The sequence below is a fragment of the Nipponia nippon genome, unplaced genomic scaffold, assembly GCF_047370975.1.
Source record: "Nipponia nippon isolate SJK-2023a ecotype South Korea unplaced genomic scaffold, ASM4737097v1 scaffold_4, whole genome shotgun sequence".
Taxonomy (NCBI): domain Eukaryota; kingdom Metazoa; phylum Chordata; class Aves; order Pelecaniformes; family Threskiornithidae; genus Nipponia; species Nipponia nippon.
In genome coordinates this window covers 14,215,823-14,236,668 of record NW_028262358.1, presented here as the reverse complement: position 1 = coordinate 14,236,668, position 20,846 = coordinate 14,215,823, and the positions used below count along the sequence as shown (strand labels likewise).

Below are 20,846 nucleotides of genomic sequence, written 5' to 3'. Positions count from 1 at the left end.
CAGCAACAGGTCTCTGCTAAGCGACCAGTGTCGTGCCTAACCTTGTAGTATGGTAACTTGGATTTTGCCTTAGTAACTTTGATTGCATGCTGAATTGGTGCTACTGCAAACATTACATAAACATGGCATGTACGACCACTTGGAAATGAAACGTTGATCAAGTCAGAGACGAAGACTGGACCTAGCTGCACCTAAGCTCCATCAGGAGTTCAGAAAGCAAGGGGGTCTCCCCTGAACCTCATGACTCAGCGGGAGGGTGTGCCTTACTCTCTGCATCGCCGGTCTCTCTGTGAAGCATTCTAACTCGAGTGTGTCTCAGTTTTCCTTTCTATGACTCTACCAGGCAGTACTTAGCAGAGGGAACCTTGCCATCGAACTTGGTGAAGTTACGCTATTAAAAACCTGCTCTTAGAAACACTTTTGCTGATACCTTTGTTGGCGATTTCTTAAGTGTCCGAAACCACCTGTTTGCGACACCTCCCAGACTCAGCCATTCTGTGTGATTCTGTGCGATTCTGTGCTTTGCTTTGACTCCTAAAGCCTCTGAACTCAGCCCTGATGCCTGCTGGAAAGGATTCCGGGACAAGGGATGACCCCAAACTCCTGCCCTAGGATTCATCACCAAACAACGACTCCCCACTCCAGAATATCGTCTGGCAGACACAGTCAGAAGAGAGAAAAGATCCTTTTATTGCAAACATCCACTGCGGGCGGGGGGGCCCAGGAGTCACAGGGGTTCAGGCAGTAACAGGACATGGGCACCTGCAAGGACAGAGTCAGAAAGCACTGATAAACCACAAAGGCCGGAAGGGGCAGGATTTGGTTGCCCTTTCTTTGGGGAACACCTCCGACGAGGAACTGTTTACGGCCCAGAAGAGAGAGCTCCTGCTGGCCTTGGCTACGGCATGGCTCTGGCGCCTCGTCCCCATGGGTAATGCCCTTAGAGACCTGTGCGCCTGCAGAGCTGCACAGTGCCCCTGTGCCACGCAGCAGGGCTCGATGGGGAGCCCTGGGCAGCTGCCAGGGAGTTATTTGCAAACCCTGCGCAGCACCATCCCTCGCCCTCCCCTGGTACACACCTGGGCTTCTTCACCTGCTGGACCTTCCTGCTTTTTTTCACTTTTCGATCCCCCCCAACGCTTTCTCTCTTCCTTCTTTTCTTGTCTCCTTGGCATTCCCTCTCCTCTGCCCAGGCCTCTTCTCTCTTTCTTTGTCTTTGGTTTCCCGTTTCCTGGGGGCAGCCTGCAAACCTTTCCATCCCACAGTGGGATTAGACAGGTCAAGCCAGCATCAACTGGAATCAGTGCTGGGTTTAAGCAAAGCTGACTCCTTTTACCTTCTTTCCTCCAAAAGGCTCTTCAGTTCTTCTGCACAGGCCAGGGGGTCTGCCGTGGTCTCTGGGGTGGTTGGAGGCACAGCAACGGGTGCCTAACAGAGAAATGCTGGCGTGAGCAGGTGGCAAGGGACGCCCTGGAGCAGCAAGTGACTGCTTGCTCCCTTAGCTCTCCAGAGAAGATCCCTTTGGCTGGTTTGCATTAGCCCTTTCTTCCAAGGGCCTCCCTTTGGAACACACTGTTCACACGAGTGCGTGACACTCCATTAATTTGGGGGGCATTCAGCAGGGAGCCTGCGATCCCCCTGCGGGCCAGAAAGGGCTGGCCCACTTCATTCTGGCGCGGTTTCTGCTGCCCTCCCGAGACAGAGCTCTGCGGATAGCCCTTTGGTGCAACACCACCAATACCCCGGTGGGAGGCTTTGCTTTTCAAATCTCTCTTTCTCTAGGTATTTTGGAGATATCGCCTTTGATTAAGCACATGCCTAACACAGTGGAGAGGCAACCTTTCCAGTTTTACTGGAGAAAAATAAAACCAGCCAAAGCCACCAGAGATGGAGTGCCAGGAAGAGGCAGAGCAGCTACTTGGACTCATCAGCAACTACCCTCCTACCCGAGATCACCTTGTCCCAGTGGTTGTGGAGCTGCCATACCTCTGCCATCTCACGTCCCGCATCCGTGTCTGCCCCTGCTGCTCTCTGGAGGACGAGCAGAGAGGGTGGTGCGTCCGGGAAGGCGCTTGCCTGCTGCTCCATGTCTGCTTGGCCTGCAGGGCCACGTTGCTCTTCCAAAGACAGCTCTGGAAAGCGAAAGCAAAAGCATGTGCAGCAAAGTGACTTGTTGGAAGCAGACATCGGCTAAAGCCAGTCCAGCCCCAAGCCCTACAGCAGCATTCTGCTCACGCTCTGACAGCCCTCAGTCCCTCCTCCTACCTGTGGATCTGTCCATGGGTGCTGGCGACGCCTGGGCTGATGGACAGGAGAGGCCAGCCACCTCCTCCGCAAAGATGTCACCGCAGTTTTCAATCATAAACTCCACCAGCACGTTCACCTGCACACATCAGAGCCTTGGTCTCAAGCCAGGTGCCTGAACATGTATCCAGCAGCCTTTGCCACTCCTGAGCCTGGCCTCTGTGCAGCAGGCTGTGGCTGCGGGGCTGCTCTTGCTGGCAGCCACGCCAGCAGCATTTGCTCAAGAGAGCAGGCAGCCAGGGACCTCTGAAGAGCCAAGCTCTGATGGGCTGGGAAGGCTGCAGCCCGCTGCTCAATGGAGCGTACCTTCTGAGTCACCTCCAGCATGGCCTGCAGAGGGAGCAGGTCCTCGTTGGGTGGGCTCAGCAGGTTTGGCCCAAGGCAGATGGCCAGGTTGCTGGAGGTCATCCTGCTGGTGGAGGTGTTGTGGCCGATGTGCTGGAGGAGGGACAGCAGGCGCTTGAGGAGGAGGAGGTTGGCTGCAGGCAACTTGTGGGCCACCCTGAGGGAACAGGAACACAACGTCACTCAAGCAGATTAAGTTGCCCACAGGTGTCCCCCAGGCTTGCCCAAGGCAGGTGGGAGCCAGCGGCTGTGTTGCGCAGCTTTGCAGGTGCTCTCAGCCAGCGGTCAGGGCTCCAGCTCAACAGGCAGGCTGCTGCCCACACTTACGCTTTCAGCTCTTCGATCTTGTCCTCCTGGCAGGTCTTCTGCATGGCTGCCATCCAGTCTTCGTAAAGGTCTGTCACGAGCAGCTTGGCGGGGATGCTTCTCAGGAAGTCCTGCAATGCCAAGGGCATTCAGGTGAGCCTCTGAACACTCCAGACATGCCAGGAGCTCTTCCAGCTGCAGGTCAGAAGCACTCACCTTCAAGATGACGGCCAGCAGCAGCGCAGGCTGGCTTCCCAGGTCGACGTCCGCGCCGCGGTCCAGGGCCTCGCGCAGCTCCCGAAGCTCTGTCCCACTGGCCGCCATGCGGAATATGCCCTCCGTCGCTGGTCCTTGCTGGTGCAGGACAGCCATCAGCTCCTGCAGGAGAGGCAGGAGGAGAGTTACTTGGCTGAGGAGCTGCCTTGCAAAAGCGGTGGCCGGGACCAGAGTTCAGCCCCAGCCTGTGCTCCCTCCTGCTGCAAAGGGGCTGAAAGCAGAAGCATGAGCCATGGGTGAAGAGCCCAATGCCCCATCTGCGGAGCCCCTGGGCACACCGGCTCTGGAGCAGTCGGAGGGCTGGGGACCACAGGGGTGCAGGCTGGCTTACCTGGATGGGCCGGGGCAGCGTGCCGTCCTCCCCGCAGAGGGCTGCCAGGGGCTGCCCAAAAAGCGGCCTGCTGCAGCCGGAGCCCGCCTGCCCTGGCGCCTGGGCAGTGGCCGAGCTGCGCCGCAGAGCAAAGGGCCAGGGCAGCCCCCTCCTCCTCCTCCTGCTGCTGCTGCTCCCTCCTGCTGCAAAGGGAAAGAGAGCGAGAGCCCATCAATGGAGACGGCCAGGCCAGCGCTCCCGCAGCCTGCCCTGCCCTGCCCTGCCCTGCCTGCCCTGCCTGCAGCGTGGTGCTGAGCGCTGCGGCAGGACGGGCAGGGAGCCAGCAGCTGGAAAGGCGGCTGCGGCTCGCAGGCTGCTGAGAGCCGTCGTGCCAGCGGGACAGCCTGTCCCAGCCCTCGGCCTGCCCTCCTCCAAGCTGTGGGCAGCAGCAGAGGCTCCGTGTCCCCGCAGAACCACATCCAGCTGTCACTGCCCAGCGGCTGCCCTTGCTCGTCCAGGTGACGTCCTCCCTTGGGCTGCCACACCTGCATGGCGACACTCAGGGGACAAGTGAGCACAGCTCAACCGGTGGCAGGACGTTGCCTTTCTTTCCAAAACTCACCTGCTGAGTGGCCAAGTCCCCCTCTGTTTCTAGCTGGGTCTGTCGGAGGCCCTTGCTTGGAATCAGCCTGCAAGAAGCAGGCTGTGCTTAGAGAGCAGCCCCGCAGCAGAAAGGGCCACCGGCGAGCTGCCACCCGGCACCAGCAGCCTGAGCGTGGCGGAGCTGGGACCCTCCGCCCTCCCAGGCTCTCTGCTCTGCACCGCAGGTTTCCTCCCAGCGCTGCCAGTGCGGCTTTGCCCGCATTCCTGGTAGCCTTCCAACCCTCTCCGCTCGCTCCCAAAGAGGCACCACGGGACCCTCCCTCCCTCCCGCACAAGCTCACCCCACTCGCCGCACATCCCTGGCACCTCGGCACAGCCAGAGGTGGGTGAAAGGCAGCCATTCTCACCTCTGCCTGGCCCTCCATCAGCCTCTCCAGGCTCCTGGCGCTCAATGTCCTCCACTGGGCAAGAGAGGAGGAGTGGAAGAAGGTGAGCAGCAATGCCTCTGATGCTCGGCTGGAGGAGCAGTGCCTGGGGACAGAGCCCAGAGCAGAGAGACACTCACGGCATGGCGGCGACTCAGCTCCTTCTCCAGGGCTTTGATCGACGGCAGGCGGGTCACCCGGGCTCTCTTTGCTCCTTCTGGTGTCCTGTGCAGCGGGAAGGGACAGGGAGAGAGCTGGGTGAGCCCCAAGCTGCCTCTTCTCTCTTGTCAGGCAGCTCTGCCCGACAGCTGCCCGCAGCCGCGGGGGCACCTCTCCCCAGCTGGGGAGCTGTGTTCCCCTGTGCGGCTGCACCTGGAGCATCCCCCCGGCTTACCCCAGCAGTGTGCCCACCCACAGCTCCTTCAGGGCCCGGGAGCTGCAGAAAGAGAGGAGAAGCAGCATCAGGCCCCGCTGCCCCCCAGCCCGTGGGCAGAGGCGGGTGCCTGCATAGCCCTGCCCCATGCAGAAGGACAGAGGGGCAGGACAGAGCCCCGTGGGGAAGGACAGAGGCACTGCCCAAGCCCTGGCTCCCTCTCTCCTGCCAGAGCAGCTGCTTTTGCCCTTCCCTTCTGGGGACCAAAAGGTGGTGGGGGGATGCAGGCCATGGAAATGCCCCCCAACCCGTCCCTGTGGGCATGCTGCCCGCTCCCTGCCCGGGCTCTGCACGGAGGGCAGAGGCCATTCACAGGATGGCTGCCGGGGCGTGCTTGGGAACCTCTGCTGCCCTGCCATGGGACGTGGCACCGCGACTCACCCAAAAGTGGCAACACAGGAGCCGGTGGGCCAGGCGAGGATGAGGGAGGTCCTGTCCTCATCGCTGCCTTCCTCCTCCTCCTCTTCTTCCTGCCCCACTGCCTCCTTCCCGCCGCTCAGCACCCACAGCTTGTCCAGGGCCAGGCGGAGCTGTGGGCGCACGCTGGTGCCACGTCTGCAGAGAGGAGAGGCGGGCAGGGAGCTGGAGGTGGGCTCCTTGGGGTCCCCCCGGCGAGAGCCCTGTCCCTCGCCTGCCTTGGGACGCACAGGGGTGCATCCAGCAGCAAGGTGCTGGGGCCTGGGGCTGGTGGCAGGGTGTCCCTGCCCTGGTGGCAGGGCCAGGGCTGGGGAAAGGCAGCTGGGCTCTGAGGGTCTTACTGCAACTTGGCGATGACCAGTTCCTCCTGGAGGAGGAGAAGGCGCCTCTCGCTCCTCTTGCGGCCCCGGGTCAGCCGCACGTCTGCGCTCGGCACCACCTCGATGTCGCTGAGAGCCTCCCTGCAGAGCAGCGAGCGGCGGGCATGAGAAAGGCAGCTGCTGCAGGGCCCGGCCATGCCCGCGTGTCCCCGAGCCACAGGGAGAACCCACCTGGAGCCGCAGCAGCAGTTGGCCTGGCCCATCCCGCCCGGGACAGGAGGACCCTCGCCGTGCACCAAGGACACGGCCCAGGCGGCCACAGCGAGGATGGGAAGCGGGGTGCTGGTGTCGGTGCCGCAGCTGAGCTGCTCGGCCAGCCCCTGCCTCCTCCTAGCGCTGCTCCGGGCCAGCACAGCTCCGTCCTGCCGGCACTGGTGGCTGTTGGCTCCAAGTGGCCAACATTCCAAGCCCAACGGACACTGGGGAGCGGGGCGGGGGGGGTGGCACTGGGAGGGCCCTGGGCTGGGGGTTCTCTCCAGTAGGGCCATGTCTCTCTTGCACTGGGCAGCCCCGAGCAGGACACAGCAGAGGGGCAGGACCACCTCCCTCCACCTGCTGCCAATGCTTTGCCTCCTGCAGCCCAGCAGGCAGTTAGCCTTCTTGGCCCCAAGGCCACTTGGCTGGCTCCAATTTGGGGGTCAGCTTGGGCTCCACCATGAGCCCAGCTGTCTGCACAGCTGCTTTCCAGCTGGCTGTGCCCCAGCCTGCACTGCTGCAAGGGCTTCTTCCTCCCCAGCTGCAGGACTTTGCTCTTGCCCTTGTTGAGCTGCATGAGACTCCTGCCAGCCCCTTTCTCCAGCCTCTCAAGGGCCCTCTGCTTGGCGGCAGCACCACGCTCCGCCGCGTGAGCCTCTCCTCCCAGCTGTGTGCCATCTGCAAGCTGTCTGAGGGGACACTCTGCCCCATCATCCAGATCACCGACCGTGAACGGGACCCGCAGAGTGCAGCCCGGGGCCTTGCAGACATGCACGTTGATATGCCATACCTTGTCACAGAAGGTTCAGAAATGTAGGGGGAAAAGCCACGTTGTTTTTTTCTCTTCTAGATACAGGGCTTCCCCTTTTGATTCCTGCAAGCTCTTAAAAGTCGTTCAAGCATCTGTCTCATTTTTCATTGGAACGTCATGTCTCTTCATAGCGCTGATCTTATGTGTACCGTCGGATGGGGCTGGACTCTCGTATAGATCATTTAGGGAGTAAGTAGCTTAGGTTATTAGAGAGCAGATTATCTGCATTCATTGTGCCTAAACTGGTGACAGGAGGTTGCACCTAGCTCTTGAGCCAAAGGATCCCAATCAAAGGTGCCTATGGACCTCCGTGGGCTATTGATCAGCAGATTGAATTGACCGTGGTGCAAAAAGAAAAGGTACGTGAGAAAGGCATATTCTGCCTCGACTGCTACAACGCGTGTTTGAGGAGCTCTGACGAGAAATCATCCACGCCCCTCCACCCGCCCCCTTCCTTAGAAGTAAAAAGCACGAGAGAAAACAGATTCAACTTGTAGAGCAATCGGGCTTTTACGAGCCAAGTCCATTGCCCTCTGTCATTCCCATTCAATCAGCCACCTTGCCTGACATTCTGCCTCTACTCGGTACCAACAGGAGACTCTTCCGGGAAAAATGAAAGAAAGAAAAAAACTTGCTGTCCAGCCAGTGGCCTGTGCTATGCTGCGGAAGATGTAGAATTCCTCTCTGATCCAGAACTTTCCGCCTAGAGCCAAAACGTTGGTGAGGTTTTCCTCCATCTCGACCCCTCGCTGGTGCCTCTTCCCCAGGGAAAGTCTTTCCTCTGTCACCCCGTGGGCACAGCTGGGCACAGCTGGGCACAGGCAACGCAAGCCCCAAGCCTCAGGCACCATGCGAGGCCCCCAGCGTCCTTGAGCCATGAGCAAGATCTGCAGCTGCTTTTCAGCTGGAGGAGAAGGGTTGTTCACAGACATGGGTGCACATGGCAGAGGCGATTCCAGAAGAGCCCCAGTGGCTCAAAGCTTTCCGTGTCCTGCGTTGGTGCTTTTCAGGACCAGCTGCTGGGTCCACTTGCACCGAGGCTAGCGAGCGCTGTAGTTCAGGTAGGGAATTCAGGTTCCGTCCTTTGTCCCCCGACCATCCCCACAGGCCCGGCTGCGTTTGAGCAACCTGCTGCGCTGGACTTGTGGCAAAGGTTGTGTCTGCGTGCCTGCTCTTCTGCTCTCCCTCTCGGGTCCTGGTCAGCCAAACCAGCTGTTTTCCCTGGAAATGGCCATGGTGGCTAAAGACAGACTCCTCTTGCTGGACACCAGCCGAGCTGGGGGAATGTCTCGGGCACACACTCCGGGCCAGCTTTCAACCCCCCCGATGCTGGCATGAAGTTTGTGTGCAAGGCCCTCCCCAGGGCCAAAAAAGGAGCCAAAGCCAGCTTTTGACATTGTGTGTCTGCTTTACCTGTTGACACTGAGCAATGCCTTGATTCAAAGAGAAGCCATCAGGAGAGTGAAACCCCTGGCCTTGTCAGGACAAATGCAGGAGATGAGAGACATTGAGCAAAGGATCTTGGGGCGATTTTACACTCCAGCGAGAAAGAGTGTGGGGTCCAGTGGTTCATGCTCGAAGGGAAATGTAGCCCTTTGGGAAAAGGGCTAGGAAAGCACTGCTGTGGGCAGCAAGTCACAGCCACATGCTCTTATGCCTCAGTCTGTGCTTGCAGGACATGTTTCCTTCCTGCTGGCAATGGCTGAATTCCAATTAAATACCCCTGGGAAATCTGGAGTTAAGCAAACCTTTTTCTCTGGGTCACATTGCTTTGCTGTCCGTGTGTTTGATTCATCTCCTAATGGCAGCTGAGGACACGAGCTGACCTAGTTTGGAAACTGGCCCATCTCTCCAGACAACTCCAGTCCCCTGCTTTTTCCTTTGGCTTTTCCAGTCTGATGATCTCCACCTGTCCTACGGTGCCTCTATCACAGCTATTACTACAGTGACACAGCATTAAAAAAATGCACCAAAATTCAGATCACTGGTAAAGAAGAAGAAGGACAATGGAAAACAAAAGTTCTATTTTGAACAAAATCCCTTTTTATATCCCATAGCTAGCATTGGATGAAAAAAATGGGGGAAAAATTTCAGGTCAGCCACAATGCTTGGTTTCATCTCTGAGCTTGTAATTTTATAGCTGTTCTGGAGTGTCTTACAGTGAAAGACGGTTTTTACATTAAACCCGGCTTCCAACTCCCCTAGAAATTATTTTGGGGTTATTTTGATGCCATCAAACCTAGAATGGTTTTGGATGTCTTGATTAATTTTCCTCTAAATTAAAAAATACAACAAAAGAAGAAAAAAATTGACAGAGCCACAAAAGCCTTTGGTGTGACTAAAATCATATCCTCCTCAACACGGGCAGCAAGAACGAAAAGTTTTGCCCAGCTTTACTTGTTATGTCAGCCCTTGAAGAGCTGAGCACTGCACTGTTTCCTTTCTGGTTTGTGTCGGTAGGGAACCAAAAGGGCAGGCAGGAAAGCCAAGGGACCGCTAAGGGACCTGACTAGGATGAGAGGAGGAACTTGCAGTCAAATCCACAATTGAGCGTGGGCTTTCTAAATGTGATCCCAGGAGGGAAACGGGAGCACTGGCCCTTCTCTTCTGGCTGTCAACTTTGAGGAGACTTTATGTCTCTCTATTAAGGTATACCACAGCTTGATACCATGTGGTGTTAGCATCGCAGATAGCAGTCCACAAGTTATTTATGGAACAGATGGTGAACAGCTTATTCCCTGCTCATATCCTCCCAGTAGCCACAGTTTTACAGGGCTCCACCACATTTCCCAGCCCTGGGTGCTGCCGGGACAGCTGGGAATCCATCTCCAAAAGACCACCCCATCTGGACACTGCACTGATTCAGGGCAGCACTGTGTCCTCACAGTTGCTCCAGTACAACCAAGTTTTTTTAAGGATAAGCCCCACTGGGGGAAGAGAGAAAGATCCTGTCTCCCAGTGCTGGGGACAGCCCTGAGTTGTTAGGCTCAAATCCACCATCACCACAGTGCCACATGTTTAACACTGTCTCCACTCATCAGCTCTGTCTGGCTCCTCTCTCCTTGCAGCAAGGCAACTGAAGGTGGTCAGTGGTCAGGCAAGTTACAGACCACAGCAAACAGGAGTCCTCAGCCACTCCACTATCTCTTAGCAGGATGCATGATGGATTGAAAACTTATTCTTCTGACAATGATTGTAATGAGAACAGAAAATGGCATTGCATGAATCCATTCCTCTGATAAGGGTTGCAATGAAAAAGACAGCAGCTTTCATGCTTCCTGTGTTAGTGCTGCAGATCTGTCCTCCTTGTTCTTGTCAGTATTAAGGAAGAGAAAGAAAATAACAGTTGCAACTTCTTTGGAGCAAGACAGATTTCTGGTTTATTTTGCCATGAAGGAAATGTAAATATCTGCAGATTTCTTCCCACAGAACTGTGAAAATGCTCCTGCAGAACAGCTGAAAGCCACTGATGTACTGGCAAGCCAAAGGAAATACAAACTCCAAAGAGAAGCTATGCAACATGCATCAAGCCTACCTAAGAAGCATTGTTAGCCAGAGACACACTTTTCTGATTGCTTTGTGATGTCATAAAATTATATGATACAGCAAGTGATGTCATCTTTCCCTGTTATTTCCCTGCTTTGATTGTGGAGCTGGCATCTCTCTTGCTTTCTGCAGCTCTCTTCCCATCAACATAGCTCATTACGGGCCACAAGTTACAACTGCAGCTGAGTGCTCAGCCAGCTCCTCTGCCCCTGCCTGTCCCCTTCCACCACCAAAGCTGTAGGCACGCTGCCTGCTTGTGACTTCCTCCAAGCTGTAGCAGACCCAGTTCGTGGTGGGATGGACTGTAACGCCTTTACCACAACAGTTGCGGTAGCTGAGACTAGGAATGGCACTCCAGGGTGTAGTGAGAAGACTAGGTATAGAAGAAAATAAATACAGAAAGTGCGACAACAAGATGTGAATGCAGAACAAAAAGAATGAAAGCTGGTGGGCATCCATCCCTTTCCCCATCTCTGTGTCTCCTGTGAAACATACCCAGTTTTAGATGACACCCAAGACACATCGCGCAGTATATTGTAGAAATAGCGTCACGCAGTTGATGGTATGGGGTCCTACTCTTTATTGTCAGTTTTCAAAAAAGGCAGCTTGTTTTCCTAGCTATCAGACTGTTTGAAAGGCTTGTAAATATCTGTCTATACCTGCCTGAACACACAGAAGTCTCGACTTCTACAGACCCAGAAGTCTTTAACTTCAGGGAAAAACCGGAAAACACAGCCAACGTCAGTACAACCTTTCCTGAAGTACAGACAGATTTCAGAGAACCAGATCCTGCTGCTGTACAAACACCTCCTTCACGCTGAAGAGATATCAAGACAGGACTCTGGGCTGTGATCAAGAAGCAACAGCAGGTGGGGAGTGGAGTGATACTGGTATAAAGAAAGGAGAGACCATCCTGAAGCAGTCTGAGAAGGGAGCCGTGTCAGGCAAAACTCAACAAAGAGCAGGTGTGTGGGCTGGAAACCCTTACTTCTCCAGAAAGGACATCATTCTCTGATGGAAAGCTGCCCTCTTCAGGCTCCATGACACCTTGGTTCTGCTTCAGACTCAGACTCATTTTACAGTTCTGGGACAGCAGCCTTTTTTCTATTTTGTTTTTCTGTCCTGTGTGACCATCTGCTTAGTTTCCTTTTCCAGTTCATTAAAATCCACAAGGCATTTGATCCTTTCAATATCCTAGACAGTATCCAAAGCTCCCAGTAACACCAGGGAACCTTGATCTCTCCATTGCCTAATAAACCCTACTTCAACACTGTGAACTGAAATGCACAATGCTGGAGTTGCAAAATAGTTCAAAACTACACAACCAGGATTTGCAGAACTTTGACATGAGTTCATTGACAGCCGTCTGAACATGAGCCAGCAGTGTGCCCAGGTGGCCAAGAAGGCCAATGGCATCCTGGCTTGTATCAGGAATAGTGTGGCCAGCAGGACCAGGGAGGTGATAGTGCCCCTGTACTCGGCACTGGTGAGGCCGCATCTCAAGTACTGTGTTCAGTTTTGGGACCCTCACTATAAGAAGGCCATTGAGGTGCTGGAGCATGTCCAGAGGAGGGCAACGAAGTTGGTGAAGGGTCTAGAGCACAAGTCTGGTGAGGAGCGGCTGAGGGAGCTGGGGTTGTTTAGTCTGGAGAAGAGGAGGCTGAGGGGAGACCTTATTGCTCTCTACAACTACCTGAAAGGAGGCTGTAGTGAGGTGGGGGTCGGTCTCTTCTCCCTAGTAACGAGTGATAGAACGAGAGGAAACGGCCTCAAGCTGCGCCAGGGGAAGTTTAGGTTAGACATTAGGAAAAACTTCTTCACCGAGAGGGTGGTCAAGCGTTGGAATAGGCTGCCCAGGGAAGTGGTTGAGTCTCCATCCCTGGAGGTATTTAAAGAACGGATAGATGTGGTGCTTGAAGACATGGTATAGATGGACTTGGCAGTGATAGGTTGACGGTTGGACTCGATGATCTTAAGGGTCTTTTCCAACCTTGACGATTCTATGATTCTATGAGTTTGGCATGTGCTAGCCTGTGATGCCACCAAAACCTGAGATAAGGTTGATGCCATTGTCAAGCCTGTATAATTACACCACCCTCCATGATAAACCATCTCAGAGCTTTCATGTGTTTGTCACAGCTCATGCCCCAGCAAAAGAAGACCTATCTCTGCCCATCAGATTGTATACCCTGTCCTGCCAAACTCTTCTGCCAGGAAAGATAATATCTTGCCTTTGCCATCAGCCAAAGGCGAAAGGATAATCTTATGTTCTGTAGGGTCTATTCAGAGATTACATGTAGATTATATCAGAAATTATAGATCTATTTTTATCTTTAGCTCTGGTATCACATTGCCATGGAACCCTTGGATGGTCATTTTGTCTCATTACTTCAGTGGTATATCAGGGCTGCAGATACCCCTGCTCCACTGGCACTTCAGCTCATGGCAGACCTAGAGCAGAGAAAGAAGAAGCTGAGTCTCTTACTCAGAGGAAGGGACTCCACTGGTGGCAGGAAGACAGCCAGGCTTTGTCCTTCAGGCATTGCGCTTCAGGCTTCATGGGTGCCAGGGAGCAGCACAAGTATGGGAGCCGGGGTGGCTCCAGTGCTGGTCGTGCCCTCACCAACAGGGCACAGTCCCATGAGGTCTCAGCACATCCAGCAGAGCCAGGGGTGGTTCATCAACACCCCCAGACACAGCGAGGGGATGAATCAGGACCAGGAACCCTCCAGAGAGCCCTGTCTGGAGCAGGAGATGGGGTAGGAGACAAGTCTATAATGTACGTAGGAGAGGTCCCTCCAGGAGGCAGAGACAGGACTGGAGGCAGACACATCTACAGCACAGCTCAGGCAGGGACCAGGGACCCAGGCCTCAGTTTAAATGGACTCCTGGCTCATGGGCAGGGTGCATGGGTGGAGGTCCCTGCTCAGGGCCTATTAGTGCCCTCAGGGCTCTGACAGTAGGAAAACAAAGAAACATTTCTGCAAACAGTGGCTCAAACCTTCAGTTATACAGGGAGGAAAGCAAACACTGCAGCACTGGTAGGGTGACACGTGTCAGACATCCCTCCAGAGACAGGAATTCAGGAATTTCCAAACCTGTGACACTCCTTGACTTCAGGCCCTAAAGCAGAGTCATGAGAAACAGGGGGGGGGGGGGGGGGGGGGGGGAGCAGCATCCCTGCACAGGTAGGCAAGAGCTGTCAGACAGGTAGGGTAGGCAGGAACAATGCCAACGGATCCAGGAATATGCTTCTGAATATAGGTTGCCCAGCAGAAGTGGCCCAAATTTGCCTAAGCCCTGAGCCAGCTGGTTTCTGTGGGAGCCCTTTGACCTTCTGGGCGTTGGTCCTTTAAAACAAGAAAGAGTAGCAATCGCCACCGGTGCCGAGAGTCCAGGCTGCTTGCCCATCTGCTGTAGTTTGCAAAAGAACTACAAGAGGCTGGTAATACCCATGAGGCTAAATTTGGGCCAGGACTAGGAGCAGAAGTTACTGCCACTTCCCAGCCTTGCACAGGTACCTGGCACAAGGCTGCCTGTCCATTCAGTGATGCTTGGGGCGGAGGTGGGTCCTGGATGCTGAGGAAGGTTGATGGAGGTGTAATGAGATGTTTCTGGTGGCAAAACCTGATGCAGAAACTCAGGGCAATCGTTCCCAAGCTCTCTTAGCTTACAGCTTGCTGCTGCTGCTCTAGACCTGGGAAAGGACAAATACGCATCCAACAGCTTGTCTGTCTCACCCCTATCAGCAGTCCACCAAAAGTTACCACATGACCTTCTGCCATGCAATCAAGGTGGTGCTGTGGCCACATACCACCTTTGAAGCACGTAACACCCACCAGCCCACAATTCCTGTATACACCTTCCAACCAAAAATGGGGAAGGGGCAGCAGTCTCCCCCCGAAGTTCCTCATACATGATTCACTAGCAAGCTATTTTTGTGCTCCTTCAGACCCTACCTTTTTGCAAATTTTTTTTTTATGACCAAACTCCAGGCAGGTGCTGTTCTTTACAAGCACCAAATCTCTCATGGTAATTGTTTCTTCTCCAGGACACCACCAGACTTGAGGTCCCCCAAGATTTAGACCTTCTGTCCCATCCCAGCTAAGGTTAAGCATTGCAGCAAAGACTGGTGGCTAGAAGAGACTTCCCAGCTGTGTGAATTGCCTGGGAGAGCCGCTCAGGCTCGCTCGGTGGAACGAAAGGCGCTGAACACATGAAGGTGTGAGTGGGAGTCCCTTGCACGCTGGTTTGCAGGTGGTCTGCAACACCTCCTAGGGCAAGGCTGCCCTTCTTGAGTTTGCACTGAAACCCACGCATGGGACAAGCTGGCTGAACAGCCACAGGTCAGTGAATGGGACAGTTCAGTGGCTCCCTTTCTAACCATGCTTTTTGGACCCAAATCCGTGAGTCAGTGCAACAGCTAAAGCAGGTTCCCAGTTTCTCCTGGGAATGGGGCAGCCTTTGCAATACTCTGACCTGATCTGCACCCAGTCTGTTGAGAAATGTGGAAACTCATCCCTTCCAGAGGACTTCCACTGGTGGTTTGCCTAGGAAGTTATCAAATCTACATAACCATATGAATACCAATTTACCTTTATTGTATATTGCACTGTTCGTGTCTATCAATGAAAGCGGCTATGGAAGAATACCAGGTAATGAATATATTGAACAGAGCAGTAGATATATCTGGAATGTATAACTAGATTCTGCTTTGACTGTTCAATTTTTCTGCACATGTGTGGGAGTGTGGTATGCATTCACCATGTACAATAGAACTAATACCAAGAACTGTCTGTTTGCAACATTTGTTACCTCTGGAGAATTTAAAAATTGAGTGAAGGGAAATGTACTTTTGTTTGTAGAGTGTTAGCTGAGTCCTCATGAATTTCAAAAGCTCAAACACAGGCAGGACCTGAAATATCAGCATCTCCTGCCTCTTTCTATACCTCGTTCCTTTCTTCAGAATTCAGTTTTTTCTTTCTTCCTTTGTGGCTGTTGATTTCCTCCACTGTTGCTGATGTGAGTTGCATCAGCAAGAAACCTTTGAATGCACCAGCATGGAGCTCAGATAGCCAAACCCTCAGACCATGATACCTTTAGCATACAAGTGCCTGGCAAGAAATATTTTGCTCCATGCAGGTGTGCATCAACCATGATACCTTGTTTTCTTTGGTTTTCAGAGGTTTGGGGGTTTTCTTAAATAATAAGTTTCTTCACAGTTTATTTTCCTTTGGACAAAAAAAAAAAAAATGTTCCTCTGTCATGAAAACAGAGTATTTCCTGAGCAGACTCCACTTAGCTGGAAAGCTATTTTCCACTAAGCAGTATTTAGATGGTCATCTGTCCTACTCAGCCAGAGAGCTCATGGCCTGGGTTTTTCCTGCTGTTCTTGGGTTACATGAGACACTCAAGCGCAGCAGTACAGAAAGGGATCCATTTACTGCCATCTCTCATTGACCCCAGGAAGGAGGACAAACAGGCTCCGCTTGCTCTGCCTTCCCTCCTGTGAGATGGAGGTGGGGAGAAGCATATTTGGGGAGGAGGCCCAAGCAGTGCTTCCCACCGCCCAGCCTGGAAGGGATGAAGAGGAAGCTTTGTGGGCCATGCTCACAGGAGGATAAAGAGAAAAAAGGAGAGGGGATGAGTAGGACCAAGGGCACAGCCTGCACTCTGTCCCTGGGACAAGCACCTCAGTGCCTTTAAAGACTCCAGAGAGCCTCAGTGGGGCTTGTATCAGTTTCACACTCCAGCCACCAACCTGAAGTACTAGGGGCTCTTTTGCAGTTGTCTCAATTTGTATGGGGCACTAACACACATCAGGCTGTGCTAAGCATGGCCAAAGTAAGTTCAGCCCTGCTGCTAAAAACACTGCATAGCAATCACCGCACTCTGGTTCAACTCCCTTCCCTGCCTTTTGCCTCTCACCTTCGTACTGTCAACCCCAAACCCACGGGATGCGTGCTCTGCTGCACACCCACCTGTGAGCAACACCTGCCAATAGAAATAAGAAACATCACTTTGCCTACGGGTTTGGATCTGGTCACTTAAGAACCCCAAGTTATCCTTCTTTAGGGAAAAAAAAAAAAAAAAACACAAACAAGGAAGCTTAAAGATAGTCATGTAATAGTGAAGCTCTGGGAATTTTGAGTAAACCATCTAGTATCAGACACAGGGAGAGCTGTCTTACTCAGCGGCCATCAGCTCTGTGGCGAAAACTGCAGGGAGCTTCTGAGCATCCTTACATCCTCGATGCTGCAAATCCAAAGCTAAAACAGCCCACGCTTGCAGACGACTTTGAAATGCTCGTTTTTATTTCCATGCACTTGTGCTAAGTGTTTTTACTCTTTAAGATAATGGCTATTCATCCCAACACTATTTTGTAAAAAAACAGTCACAGGAGGCAATCTTCTTATCTCCTAGGATACACAGGTTTTGTTTGAATGTGATAAGGCTACAGAGAAATTAATGTATTCTCTTGAAATAGTCTCTCTTTCTGTGTATATATGTACATATATATATGTGTATGTATTTTTAGCTAATGAACCAAAAAGTACAAAGTTAGTTTAAAAATTCAGCTAACAGCATTTTATAGTTTTATGCAGAGACAGAGCTTTTCAGCTTCTGCTAATTAGCATATCTCTGACTCTGATGGAGCAGTTTAAACTGGCTGAAAACTGAGCCCAAAAAGTGGCATTTAATTTTCTAACTTAATTTCAAGCTATAAATGGGACTCTCTTGTTAGGTCATTTAATTTTATTTAAAAATAGTAAAGAAGTATTAAGGAGTCATGTTTTCCACATTTTGTGGCTGCAAAAGTTCCTGAGACAAGGATGTTTGGTTTTATCTTGATTCCTTCATGCTTTGCTTCTTAAAGGGAAATGAAGTTATTGAAGATAAAGCTTGAAATAAAGATGAACAAACAGCAAATGCCAAACAAAATAAGCAGAGTATGGCAAAGGAACTGTCAAAGTTGCCTTCTACGGATCCTTTAAATTTAAAAAAAAAAAAAAGATGTTTTTGCATCCTTACCTATTTCTTCTCTGTCATCTACGTGGTGTTCCACTCTGCCCAAAAGTTATGCTTCTCAAAAGCCTGCCAAAGTAACATATTTCCCTAACTTCCACCAAGCTCTCTCCAACCTTGGAACTGCGAAGTAATCCTGTTCTCAGTATTAGATAAATCTGCAAAGTTTAGATACTTGAAATCAGACAGTTCACCATGATTTTGTTGCAAAACTTCAAACTGCATGAACAACTGCAAAATGCTTTGGTAGCTTAGAGGGGAGTGTGGACAGAAGCTCCCATCAAGATCTGAGTGCTTGGTGCTGTGTATGTGTTTAGTAGAGACCTTATCTTCCTGTGAATAGACAGGAAAAGCAAAATAGTGGTGAATCCAAGGACTTAATACCCCAACATTGGAGACAGGGCTTGGAGGCACCAGTCACAGCTACACTTTTCAGAAAGAGGACGTTTGAAACAGAAGCCTCCTTCCCAACAGGAGGCTGTTACAAACAACACCCAACACCACCTCTGTCTCAGTTCCTGTGGTGAAGAGCAGCCAGCTCTGACTGCTGTGGGGACTTACAGGTGCAGCCCCCTTCCCAGCAGTATTTTTAGGACTTCCTAAGGATGTTAGAGTCATAAGAGGTCCTTCAAGAGCCTACCTGGATGAGGGGCCTAGCTGGGCTGCAAACCTTCTTGCAGGCACTTCCAGAACTGTGTAGTAGCCTCCTTTGACACTTAAACACCCCGAGGCTCTAGTTCTCAGTCTCAGGAGCCTGGCAAATAGAGACTCCAAAGTCACTCAGACTCTGCTGTAAAACATCACCCCGAAGTTTTCCTCCTCTGCTTTACTACCGATATGCAACACAAAGAAACATGCTGTGAAAACTTCCAGTCAAACCAATTCCACTATAAAAAACAATAAAATACATTGTGAACACACTCATATTCCCCCACCTTTCTTTGATGAAAGGTCATAAAGGTCTGGTTGTGCAAAGTCAGTGGAGGAGTTGCTCCACTACCCAGTTTCTCAGTATTGCTGCCATGAAAACAAGCAGAACTGTCGTTGTTTTGGTTAAACCATGCCTTTCTGCTGCCAAGAGACACTGCAAATTAGCTAAGCCTCATTCAGAGGAAATTTATACCAATTTTCCATTTCCAATGAGACCTGTGTGAGCAGTTCCAGCTACATGAAAAGGATGTTTGGCTGACAAATATTGTGAGCAGACAAGGGCCAAATGGAGCTGGCTCAGGCACCATGTGAGGTGGCGGGAATACCTTCGATAACGCAGGCTAGCTGGAGTCCTGCCAGGCTTTCACCCTGGTTGTAACAGCTGCCGTATGTGAACACAGCAAGGAGCAGATCCTGTATCAGAGTCACTAAAGCAAACAGAACACTTAAGAAAGACAATATTTGCTACTGTGCATCAGCAGCAGTGTAGAGATGTGGCAGGTGTGTGTGAGGGAAGAGGGATGTTCCCAAGCAAGGACAGTCTCCAGATTTGCTCACACATGGTTGTAGATACAGTATAAATACTATAGACATCTAGGTGTCTATATAGATGTGGATATCAACACAAAACACAGCTTGGCTGCTGCAGGCCTCCCCCCACTGCCTGAGGGCTAAGGAGAAAAGCTGTGTCCCCTGTGATGGTGACACCCAGCTCTGATGTACTTGGCCACCCAGGCTGGCTGAAGACAGGCACGAAGCATTTAACAACAGAGACGACTAGTGACTTGGAGAGAATTGTAAAAAAACGGTCAGTCAAGGAATTTTAATTCACCTGCAGCTCCTTTTCCTAAATTAGTCTTGGGGAAGGTGGCTAAAGTTGCAGTTACTGTTTCCAAAAGATGAACGAACAGGACTTCTGAGGTTGAAGGCAGGTGGTTTCAGAGGTGTCACCCACAAACATCAGTCTGGTCCCCTCCCTCCAGCTCCGCTCTTCCCACAGGGCAGATTTCTGCTGGGTGAGAGATCACAATCCCTCCATGGAAGAAACCTGGATGTAGATGGGTACATGACAGGGTTAACTGGCTGGAGCCACTGCTGACCTGTGATTTTCAGTAATATCCACAAACAAGAAGGAAAATGGGTTTTAAAGCCCTGGGATGAGGTAGCAGCCTCAAACCGTGGCACTGCAGCTCCCGCAGGAGGAGGGGAGCACAGCTGGTGAAACACCCTGTGCCTCAGGGGTGGCTGCCCCAATTTCAGCTCTTCTTGGTGGCATGTTTTCCTCTCACATGTCCTCTAGCTCTGTTGTTTGTGGCTGCTGCCCAAGTTATGACGTACAGGTCATTAAAACTGAGCTCAGCATCATCAATATAAACTGTCTGACAGTAATTTAGGCCATATTTATCAGTGGTGGAGGGCAGTCAGTCATAGTCAGGTTATGTCTCACCGTGTAGGCAGGGTGTCCTCTGGAGTCAAGTGCCTTTCCTCTCTCCCGGCACCCTCTGGGAAACTTTGCTGTTTCTCAGCTCCTTTTGAAACCTCCTGTTTGCGGAATAGGTCAAACTGGGGAGGACTCTGCGCTGACCTCCGTCACACCACTGCCTCTGGCTGATGCAGAATAAGCCACCCATCACTCCTCACCTGTGAGAAGAGGCAGCTGTGGGGCACAAAATCCTCTCATCCCTCCAAGTGGCATGGCTGAGGCCACCTGTATGAGTCAGACCCTCTCCATCTAACATGTTTCCACCTCTAAGTTTGCTGGACCTGTTAGAAGAGGACTCCTCAGCATTCAGATCTGACCCAGACCACCTCATCAAGCTACATGTGATGTTGAATAGCAAAAAGCGTTTGACTCCAGCATGAACACCAGCCACAGTCTCCAGCACTCTAATGTCTAATGTTGCCTCATGTCTAAGGTCTAATGTTGCCCTCCAATGTCTCCTCTACTGTGAGCCTTTCTCCTTCCCTAAGCTGCATATCTGGAAATTTTGGCAGCCCACTGGCAATCAGAAAGAGTTACAACATACAAGACCATTCCAGTAAATAAGATGGGCAAAAACTGACCTCCTTTGGGCAAAAAAAACCCACAGAGTGTAAAGTTCTTCTATGGGAGACAGACATTCTTGGTCAGTTTCCTGAGTGTATTTCCACCTCCCCATAGCACCTTTTCCCCTCCACTGCTTGAAAGATGAACATACCTATTTGCCCTGCAGCCGTTACGTCTGGTCGCAGGAGACTGCAGGCAGTGACGATAAGGAGAAGCCACTCCACTGAAGCAGCTGTGCCTAGCATCACTATCTGAGCTGCCGCATTCAGGCACATCAGCCGCCTTCATCTTTTTCAACACTGTCAGTACAGTGAGGAAGGCAACCTCTCTGCTCAGCCCTGGGAAGCATTGTCCCAACACTGGCTTTTTATGCAGCTTGGGGAGTAATCCAAAAGGAGAACATCACAGGTGGACAAAATACCACATTGGAATAAGTCAGGTTAACAAGGGATTTCCAGGGAAAGCTGGGAAAAAAGACATGGTCACAGGTGA

General features: G+C 52.0%; 2 protein-coding genes across 3 annotated transcripts in view; both read right to left on the bottom strand.

The window, feature by feature from the left end:
• Positions 1–694: 694 nt before the first annotated feature.
• On the bottom strand, positions 695–3,675 carry LOC148053130 (T-cell activation Rho GTPase-activating protein-like). Its single transcript, XM_087775602.1, has 9 exons — positions 3,563–3,675; positions 3,172–3,333; positions 2,977–3,086; positions 2,611–2,806; positions 2,266–2,383; positions 1,987–2,132; positions 1,337–1,428; positions 1,080–1,250; positions 695–762 (listed from the first exon to the last, which is right to left on the bottom strand). The coding sequence occupies exons 2-9, from the start codon at positions 3,325–3,327 to the stop codon at positions 738–740; spliced, it is 1,014 nt and encodes a 337-aa protein (XP_087631728.1). The 5' UTR covers positions 3,328–3,333; positions 3,563–3,675; the 3' UTR covers positions 695–737.
• The window catches only part of LOC148053129 (uncharacterized), a 65,106-nt gene continuing 47,932 nt past the window's right edge, over positions 3,673–20,846 (bottom strand). Inside the window, exons 1-7 of one of the 2 annotated variants that reach the window (XM_087775603.1) lie at positions 5,971–6,002; positions 5,761–5,880; positions 5,384–5,557; positions 4,964–5,005; positions 4,710–4,794; positions 4,552–4,605; positions 3,673–4,230 (exon numbers count right to left, since the gene is read on the bottom strand). In XM_087775603.1, the coding sequence (XP_087631729.1) occupies positions 4,123–4,230; positions 4,552–4,605; positions 4,710–4,794; positions 4,964–5,005; positions 5,384–5,557; positions 5,761–5,880; positions 5,971–6,002 (615 nt within the window). In that variant the 3' untranslated portion in view covers positions 3,673–4,122. Of the gene's footprint in view, positions 4,231–4,551; positions 4,606–4,709; positions 4,795–4,963; positions 5,006–5,383; positions 5,558–5,760; positions 5,881–5,970; positions 6,003–20,846 lie in introns of those variants that run through there. The other variant, XR_015708400.1, reaches the window with a different exon arrangement.